This window comes from Arachis ipaensis, chromosome B03 (assembly GCF_000816755.2).
Source record: "Arachis ipaensis cultivar K30076 chromosome B03, Araip1.1, whole genome shotgun sequence".
Taxonomy (NCBI): Eukaryota; Viridiplantae; Streptophyta; class Magnoliopsida; order Fabales; family Fabaceae; genus Arachis; species Arachis ipaensis.
In genome coordinates, this window is record NC_029787.2 from 35525839 (window position 1) to 35535784 (window position 9946).

The window sequence follows — 9946 nt, forward strand, 5'->3', positions numbered from 1 at the left end:
CCGAGATCGACCTACAGTTTCAGGTACCCCTCGGAACAGGATATATGTTTCTCACCATATTCACGGATGATTTGTGCGAAACCCAACAATTTTCCGTCACTAGAGTACACCTAAATCATCAAGAACACCAAATCTCTCAACATTCAATATCCAAAATCATGAAATTAAAGAGGGTTGAGAACTAGGTATGAAATTTCAAATTCTTTCCCACTTTGTTCAGATGATTTCGAAGAGAATTCCGAAACGAACGCGTGGCCGCTGACGGCTCGTCAATCGGAACTCTATAACTGGAATTGAAATTGAGAAGTGAAGTTGGCTAGGGTTCCTTTTCCCCAAATCTCAAGTTCAATGTGTTCTTTGTGTTTTGGGGGAGGAATGGTTGAGTTGTAATGTTTTATATGTTGGTCCTTGGGTCTGGTTTGAGTCCGATTCAATCGGTTCGGTTCGTTAGCCTGGTTTTGAACCAAAATTTTTAAAATTAGTATCAAAATTCGTATTTTTAATATTTCTACTTCTCTAGATCATAAAAATTTAATTTTTTAAATTTTTTTGAATAATAGTTAATTTATTAGTTAATTATTCATTAATTACTCGAGTTTATAAGATGTATTTTGTATACTTTTGGTTTTGTAATTTTTTAGTCGGTCTTTTCTTTACAGGTCGAGACTAGTACTATTTATGTATCTTATCCAGGATCTTATATATATCCCTTTTGTTTCTGTTTTCGACTCTTCTTATCTTTGATGCTTCGAGTGTGATAATGGTCGTCGTCTTGTTTATCCCTTTCTTCACAGACTCCTAGTTATATCATTCTTCAAATATTATGTATGTATTTTTTTACTTTTAGGTGTCGTAATGTCTCACCATCTCTAATTTATAACTTAGCGTAAAGTTTTATATAGTAGAGTGTTACATTTGTTCTATCCCTTTTATCTGCATCACACAATTTTGACAAATAATGATTTGGCTGAATTAGTTCATTTTCTATGCATAAAGAATTTATGATCATATGCTTTTGAAAGTCTTAGTCATAATTGTTTTTTTATGGGAAGTGTTAAAAACAAGTCTTAAATTAGTTATTTTTAGAAATTGAGACTATTGTTGTCAAAATATTAGTAACAACATATATTTCAAATTTTAATTTTAAGTTTTAATTATTTTTTATTTTTTATTTTTGTGAGGCCAAATCAATTGATTCAACTAGTAACTTATCGGTTAAATCAATGATCTAATAGTCTGATTGGTTCAATTACTCATTCGATTTTGACAATTATAGTTTAAGTAGATATAAAAAATCCTAAATTCTTAATAAAAAATGCTATTCGTACACCAAAATCGGTAACTAAAATCTGTCACCAATGTATTTGTGTATAAATACATATGTGATTTAATTTATTTTCAATGTGTATTTATATTTTAATATGTATTTAATACTGGTGACTGATTTTGATACACATGTAATATAGTCTAATTCCTAATAGCCTCATTTTAATACATAATTTAGGAATTAGAAATTAAGAATAAGAATCTTTTTGGACCTGAGTCGCACAGTATTAAAAAAAGCTTTTCAATCAACCTCCCAAGTAAAGGCCCAAAATGGGGTTATGTTGGCCCAAAATGAAGCTGAGCAGAATGGTCAAAAACGTCTTGTGAGTTGTGAGAAAGCGAGGAGGAGTAGGTGTAGCTGTAGGATGATGCTGAAGGCGTGGAAATGGTACCAGAATTGCCTTTCTGTTCATCCCGTCAAGACCCAGGTCATCAGCTCCGGCGTCCTCTGGGCTGTTGGTGACGTCACTGCTCAATACATTACTCACTCCGCCGCCAAGAAGCGTCTTCAACTCTCTGCCACGGTATCCAACTCGCAACTCACAACTCTTTTATAGTGTTATCATCCTCTCTGCTGTGGGTTTCACTCACCAATTTCCGTTCCCTTGCATTTGGTAGGATGAAGAACCTAAATTTGTTATAAACTGGAACCGCGTTGCTGTTACAAGTATGTTTGGATTCGGTTTCGTTGGACCTGTTGGCCACTTCTGGTACCTACCTAGTTCTCATTCTCCTCATTTCTTGAATGTCGCGTCAGTGATTCACATAGATCTCAATTTGTCAAGGAATCCAATAACTGTTTCTGAATCGATTTTGATTTATATCCCTCTTTGATGTGCATGTTATTAGTTGACTAGGGCTTATTTAGAAATAGATTCCAGGCTTGCCTATTGCCTAATGTTTGGTTACAATTGAAAACTACTTGTCAAATTGAAATTCCATTTAGAACATATGATCTCAAGTGTACCAAAAGAGGGTGAAGCATCATTGAATTTAGTCATGATAGTAGCAATTTGCTAATTGTCTCATGCCAATTTTTCATGTAGGTATGAGGGTTTGGACAAATTCATAAGACTTAAGCTTCACCTTATGCCAAAGTCTGCGCGAGCTGTAGCCACGAAAGTAGCAATGGATGGCATCATATTTGGTCCGATCCATTTGTTTGTGTTCTTTACTTACATAGGATTATGCTCAGGCAAGACTATTCCTCAGGTGAAGGAAGACTTGAAGAACAACTTTTTCCCAGCTTTGATTGTAGAAGGTGGTGTGTGGCCATTTGTGCAGGTCTTCAATTTCCGGTATGTTCCTGTGAAGTACCAGCTTCTCTATGTGAACTTGTTCTGCCTGCTGGATAGTGCTTTCCTCTCTTGGTTGGAGCAACAGAAGGATGCACCTTGGAAACAGTGGTTTAAACCATTTCATTCTTCCCGTGAAAAAAGAAGCCAATAAGCCAATGCTCATGAAAAGATTATTAATATTTTTACTCCTGGTTCTCCTCCATGAACCTTGTTCTGGAAATTCACTGTAGTATCAAAATGGTTTCTAACCCTACATAACATACATTGAGTAAACATAGGTGAAACTCAACATGATGCATTTATTGATTAGTGTTTAAATATTTTGTTTATTTGATTTTTATCCCAGCCCCCAGAATTCTTGTGTCTGGTAAGTGGTAATTAAAAATGAACTTATTAAAACGGCTTATGCCACCTCCATTTGGGACCTTCTTTTGACTTATGCTTGTTAGCTAATTGCCACATGCTGAGAAAAGAGAGATGATAGGTTCTAGGTTGGGGATAAATAGAGAAGAGAACAGGAGTATTTTTGGTATTTTATAAATAAACGATTATTATATGTTGGACAATTAAAAAGAAGGTGAATATACTTCAGATAATTTTTTTGGTAAAATTATCAAAGTTAATTCTACAAAATCAAGTCTATAGAAATTCAAATCCAAAGTCTTACTTATCAAGTATAACTAGTTTGATTCAATTTGTATATGTGCCGTAAAATATACAAAATTTACATGCTTACCCATGTGGATTGGACTAATTGGGATTAAACTTCAAGTCTCCCCCAATATTAATAATTTTTAAGCTCCAAAATGGTAAAAAAAAAAAAAAAAACTTTACTTTCATTTCTATTTTCTAATGTTTTTTGAAAGGAGAGAGAAGAAAAAGGAGAGGGGGCAGGCACCCTGAATGTGGTGATGATTCGGAGATGTACTTTACAAACAAAACCAGATTCAATTCAACAACGAAACAGTGTCTGTGTTGGTGTCCTTAACGCTTTATAGACAAGCCGAACACTTACCAGTTCGTAGTATCCGATGTAGCTAGTAGCTAGTAGCTAGCAGCTAGCTCCCACGTGAACTAAACCAATGCAAACAACCCCAATCACCACCACATCCTCCTCCTTCTTCATCCTTAACAACCATGGCTTCCACCCAAAGCAGCTCCGCCTTTTCTCTCTCCATCTTCTTCATATTCATCGCCCTCTTTCTCTACCATTTCCACTTTCAATCTCAACCTTCTTCCCCTAACCCATCCCAAACCCTACCCCCAAATTCTACCGACCACGGAACCCCCTCTCGCCGCAACTACATCGTGCGGTTCCGCCACTACAAGACCGCCCACCATCACCGCTCCTATCTGGAATCCAACCTCCGATCCCGAGGCTGGCACTGGATCCACCGCCACAACCCTGCCGCCAAGTTCCCCACCGACTTTGCCTTGGTTTCTGTTGAAGATTCTGTTGAGGATGGATTGATTCGACAGATTGAGGCTCTGCCACTGGTCAAGGACTTGCATTTGGACATGAGCTACACCAGGGGTCTTCTCCACAAGGATCGCACCCACAAAGGCAAAGGTGGTGCCTTTGTCGATGGCAAGAAGCGCCCTGGCAAGATATTCACGTCCATGTCGTTTACCGAGGAACCATATAGAGATGGAGATGATGAACCACCCCATTGCTCCTTCACTCGAAACTCTTCCGTCAAGTTGGGACGCCAACTCTTGATGCAGGTGAAGATCAATCTTAAAGTCATAAAATTTGTTTCATATGGTTAGTCTTTCTTGTTTATAAAATGGATTAGATTTGATTAGAGTTTTGTGGATTAAGAATTGATGTGTAAGTTTAAGGATTAAGTTGTCTATTTGCGTGTTAGTTATATTTCAATAAGTGGGGAAAGGGAATGTAGATAACTCAGAGACACACACACACAATGAGACTTGTTTTTGTGTCTTCTTGTGGCAGAGATCTCAAGTGACTTCCATGTTTGGGGCGGAGGATCTCTGGGCAAAAGGGTACACTGGTGCAAAAGTCAAAATGGCTATATTTGATACAGGCATTCGAGCTGATCACCCTCATTTTCGTAACATCAAGGTATTGATTTTTGGAACTGTTATTGCCGCATGTTCGTTTGGAGATGTTTTGTTCTTTGGTTGTTCTTAGTGTTGAGGACATTTACAGGAACGAACAAATTGGACCAATGAGGATACGTTAAATGATAATCTTGGACATGGGACCTTTGTTGCTGGTGTTATTGCTGGGGTAGATGCAGAGTGCCTTGGTTTCGCACCAGATACAGAGATTTATGCATTTCGTGTGTTCACTGATGCACAGGTAATGCCTGTTGGATATTCTTGTCACACTCACTGTTCTTTTCCTTGACTACATTTGAGTTTCATTAACCAAAACTATCTTCATTGTTTGCTTACTCATTAACTGCCCATTGTCATATGGTTACTAACCAATAAATCATCAACAAGATCTGAATAGGGGAATGTACATGTGTTTTTTACTGCAGTTGTCACAAATTGTTGACAGCTGATACAGGCCTGTCATAACTAAGTTGCATAAGTTTTGCAGTTCTTATGCTAATAATACTATTATTTTGTAATATTGGCAATATTTTGAGAAGAATTCATTCAGCCTATTGCAGGTTTCATACACATCATGGTTCCTTGATGCCTTCAACTATGCAATTGCAACCAATATGGATGTGCTAAACTTGAGCATTGGTGGACCTGATTATTTGGATCTTCCATTTGTTGAGAAGGTAATTTTCTTCTATCCATCCATTCTTGCTTTTTAATTTGATAACATTATATGTTTGATGTGATTTTAAGATTTAAAGAATATAGATTGGTTTTAAATTTATATAACATAACTATTATGTGTAAAGAAACCATTTTTTGTTGACAATTGAGAAAGAAATTTCCTCTTACAAAGTGTTATTTTGATAAATTGTTTGACCAGATATGGGAAATAACAGCAAATAATATAATCATGGTCTCTGCAATTGGAAATGATGGACCGCTTTATGGAACTTTGAACAATCCAGCTGATCAAAGTGATGTTATTGGCGTTGGTGGCATTGACTATAGTGACCATATTGCTTCATTTTCCTCACGTGGCATGAGTACTTGGGAACTTCCTCATGGGTAATGTTTACTTATTTATTTCTACTTATATTTCATGGATCCTTCTCCCAATACAGGTTTAATGAGGATTTCTTGCACTTACTTCCTTTTTTGGATAGAAGACTTTTTAGCATTTGTACTTTTTTGAGTTCATCATACAGTAGATATTTTGTTTGGTTGTATTGTCTACTTCCAATCTCGTGGTAATAGTTGGGTTCTGCTGATACTTGTTAAAAAAGATGCCATTTAAATGCAAAGTTGGTTTTTTAATACTTAAGATCATTGTCTTTGAATTTCTAATAACCTCTGGACCTTACAGTTATGGTCGTGTGAAGCCAGACATAGTTGCATACGGACGGGATATAATGGGATCCAAGATTAGCAAGGGTTGCAAAAGCTTATCAGGAACAAGTGTAGCAAGTCCTGTAGTTGCCGGTGTTGTGTGCTTGCTTGTAAGTATCATCCCTGCATCCAATCGAAAAGACATCTTAAACCCAGCAAGTATGAAACAAGCATTGGTTGAGGGTGCTGCAAAGCTCTCTGGGCCTAACATGTTTGAGCAAGGTGCTGGCCGAGTTGATTTGTAAGTTCCACTTTGACTGGTCCCCTTTCTTTTTGTCTTTGTCTTATTTTGAACTTTGATATGGTGATCATCGTCATTACCATTGCCATTTCCACTACAATAAATTAATAATGATTTTACCTTTAGATTCTTTAATAATTTCATTTATATATTCTTACTTGTTAACATAATTGTCAGGCTCGAATCATATGGGATTCTTAAGAGCTACAAGCCTAGGGCAAGTATCTTCCCCAACATCCTTGATTATACAGATTGTCCTTATACATGGCCTTTTTGTCGCCAACCACTCTATGCAGGATCTATGCCTGTCATCTTCAATGCCACCATTTTGAATGGAATGGGTGTTATTGGCTATGTCGAAGGCCCACCAACATGGCATCCTTCTGATGAGGTGGGGAATCTTTTAAGCATTCATTTTACACATTCAGAGATTATCTGGCCTTGGACTGGTTATTTAGCACTTCACATGCAAATCAAGGAAGAAGGTGCCCAGTTTTCTGGAATTATTGAAGGCAATGTAACCCTTACAGTTTCTAGCCCACCTGCTCAAGGAGAGAGCCCTCAAACTAGCATTTGTGTGCTTCAATTGAAGTTGAAAGTGGTACCGACGCCACCTCGATCCAAACGAATTTTGTGGGATCAGTTTCATAGTATTAAATACCCACCTGGTTACATTCCGAGAGATTCGTTGGATGTTCGAAATGATATTCTTGACTGGCATGGTGATCATCTGCATACGAATTTTCACATTATGTTCAACATGTTAAGAGATGCTGATTATTATGTTGAAACACTTGGATCTCCTCTTACATGCTTTGATGCTCGTCAATATGGAACACTTTTGATGGTAGATCTTGAAGATGAGTACTTCCCCGAGGAGATTGAGAAACTTAGAGATGATGTCATGTATACTGGATTGGGGCTAGCCATCTTTGCAGAGTGGTATAATGTAGATACTATGGTGAAGATGAGATTCTTTGATGACAATACACGAAGTTGGTGGACCCCTGTTACTGGAGGATCAAATATTCCAGCACTGAATGATCTTTTGGCTCCATTTGGGATTGCTTTTGGAGACAAGATCCTGAATGGTGATTTTTCGCTTTTAGGCGAGCAAAGCCGATATGCTTCTGGAACAAATATTGTGAGGTTTCCTAGAGGTGGCCATGTACATAGCTTTCCCTTCTTGGATAGTTCCGAGAGTGGAGCCACTCAGAACGTGCTGTTGAATTCTGAAACCAAAGTGAGTTAACTTAATAGAGCTCTCTATTATTGCATTATATATTAAAATTTATACTAGCCAAGCAATCTTTTTATGGCTTCATTCTATGATATTTTATTTTATTTTATTTTATTCTTATACAGCATCATCTTGAAAGTTAGTTTTTTACTTTTAATGTTCTTGAGTTTAACGTTTAATGTTGACATTGAGAAGCTTTCTTAAATTATAGTGGTGTGTTTTGGTTGAAACAGCCCGACTCTCCAATTCTTGGTTTCACAGAGATGGGTGAAGGTCGTGTAGCTGTTTACGGTGATTCTAATTGTTTGGACAGTAGCCATATGGTCACTAATTGTTACTGGCTCCTAAAGAAAATGCTTGATTTTACTAGTACAGATGCAAGGGATCCTGTGCTGTTCTCCAATTCAGTTAAACTAGACATTTCGTTGTACGAAGATGATAATCAATTGCCATCTCGGAGAACTGATGTCAATTTCTCAACATATTCGGCGGTTGTGGGAAAGGATTTGATTTGCCGAACTGACACAAGATTTGAAGTATGGGGAACCAAGGGCTACAGTCTGCAGCTTCAAGGAAGAACAAAAAAGTTGCCTGGTTATCCTCTCATTGATTTGGGAAGAGGGTTGAACTCAACTCTGGCTACTTCTACTAGAAGGAATCGAATATTTAACACACGGAACAAGGGTGACTCCGTTGGGAATACGTACTTGGGCCTATTCTATGGAGATGAGGCAAGTTATAATCACTTTATCTTTTTAATGTTTGTTGTAGTATGATACCAGTAGATAGTGCATATGGCTGATAATCTAAAATTTTCTCATTTATCTTGCAGCTTGATGCACCTAAGCTTGTTGGTATTAACTGGCTTGTACCAGCTGTAGTTGCAGCAACGGGTTAGTGAACACTTGATTGTTGCTCATTCAATTTTAGATTAGTATATCCGTTTTGCGCTTCAATGCTTTATCTTTTGTGGCAGGTTTTCTGCTATTATGTTTTTGGCGCATTCGCCAAAAGCGACGGCGGCGAAGGAAAGGATCAGGCGCTGGCAGATTGGCCAACTTATTATAGCTGTGTTATTTAATTTATTGTAACAGTAGCCTCTAGAGAAATTTTCCTGTAGCATAGATAAATTGGAGCGTTTCCCCTCTGGTCATCTTAGGAAGATAGTCATATAAGGTGATGAGAAATCAATCGTGTTTTGTTCTTGGGATACTTGGAATCAGATGAAGAATTATGCATCTGAAACGTTCTTATCTACTCATTCAACAGAAATAGATATGTAAGTTGTTTGTGTTTAGCTATATGCATATTAAGCTTTAAATTAAGCAAGGTTGCCGTAATTCAAGAGTAAATACTGTGAGGACCTGGAATTGCTCAAGAAACTTGCTGTGTGAGAACCTTGCCAAGTCTGTGTTTTGCTTCAATGCCTTAAGCTTTCATGGCAGGTGTTTTGCTATTTTGATAATGCCCAAGGCAACAACTAGAAAATAACTCGCTTCTTTTGTTTAAGATAATATAAAAATTGTTTATATGCATTTGTATCTAATTTGTAGATAAATAATGTTTTACAAACAGTATATATTATTTTTATTTACAAGATATTATCGAAATTAATTAAGTATTTTACAATGGAAGTATTGTTGTCTAAATCTTGGTTTTCAAATATAAAGAAAATAGTAACGGTGATCCACTCACGAGGTTTGCGTAGCCAAGGTCGTTGTTCAGATGAGTTAGTTCACGCCAACTTACTTGTGGGTTCATTAACCTCACTAATCGTTCTTGTGAACATTTTGATCATGTCTTGCTTGTACTGTGCAGCCTCACAGTCTGAGCTTACATTAGAAGTGCACTCAGCAACTTGAGACGCATCTCCCTTCAGTGCACAAACTATCTGCACCTTACAATGCATTGAAGACAAGTCATATGTGAAATTCACCCGAGTCATGGATGGTCGACGATCAGCTGAATAACGTAAGGAAGCGGCTGCACATGCCACCATGCGAGCCATCTCAGAGGGTTCATATAGATTCTGGAGCCTTGGATCAACCACAGCATCAAAAGCATTACTCTGTAAAGCACGTCTCAGCCAAGGCATTGCCTCACAGCATTGCATGATCAGATCCATGCAGACTCAAAGTCTATCAATAGCAATACAAGAAAATAGTAATACATGACGAGTTAATAAGGACAAAACAATACAAAGATAATTTGTATATGAGAAATAGATGGAACTGAACAAGAATATAGAAAATAGCGGAAATAATATGATAAAATGGTAAAATTATAATCTCTCATACATAGAGAAGTCTATAAAAATTCATATAAAGAAATTACACATATGAGTGGCCTTACTACTTTTCTCTTTAAATTTCA

General features: G+C 37.2%; 3 protein-coding genes across 4 annotated transcripts; 2 read left to right on the forward strand and 1 right to left on the reverse strand.

The window, feature by feature from the left end:
* On the forward strand, positions 1638-3050 carry LOC107630292 (protein SYM1). Its single transcript, XM_016333393.2, has 3 exons — positions 1638-1850; positions 1945-2036; positions 2373-3050. Exons 1-3 carry the CDS (start codon positions 1692-1694, stop codon positions 2773-2775), a joined length of 654 nt encoding a protein of 217 aa, XP_016188879.1. The 5' UTR covers positions 1638-1691; the 3' UTR covers positions 2776-3050.
* Positions 3445-8895, forward strand: LOC107630293 (subtilisin-like protease SBT6.1). 2 transcript variants are annotated; one of them, XM_016333394.2, is made up of 10 exons: positions 3445-4349; positions 4582-4710; positions 4798-4950; positions 5270-5386; positions 5587-5771; positions 6070-6333; positions 6511-7576; positions 7807-8304; positions 8406-8466; positions 8550-8895. In XM_016333394.2, the coding sequence occupies exons 1-10, from the start codon at positions 3762-3764 to the stop codon at positions 8639-8641; spliced, it is 3153 nt and encodes a 1050-aa protein (XP_016188880.1). In that variant the 5' UTR covers positions 3445-3761; the 3' UTR covers positions 8642-8895. The 2 variants fall into 2 exon arrangements, with proteins under 2 accessions (XP_016188880.1, XP_020974401.1); XM_021118742.1 differs by lacking the exons at positions 8406-8466; positions 8550-8895 and having other exon boundaries at positions 7949-8123.
* LOC110269433 (proline-rich receptor-like protein kinase PERK15) lies at positions 9309-9698 on the reverse strand. The gene has a single exon (XM_021117258.1). The coding sequence runs from the start codon at positions 9696-9698 to the stop codon at positions 9309-9311; it is 390 nt and encodes a 129-aa protein (XP_020972917.1).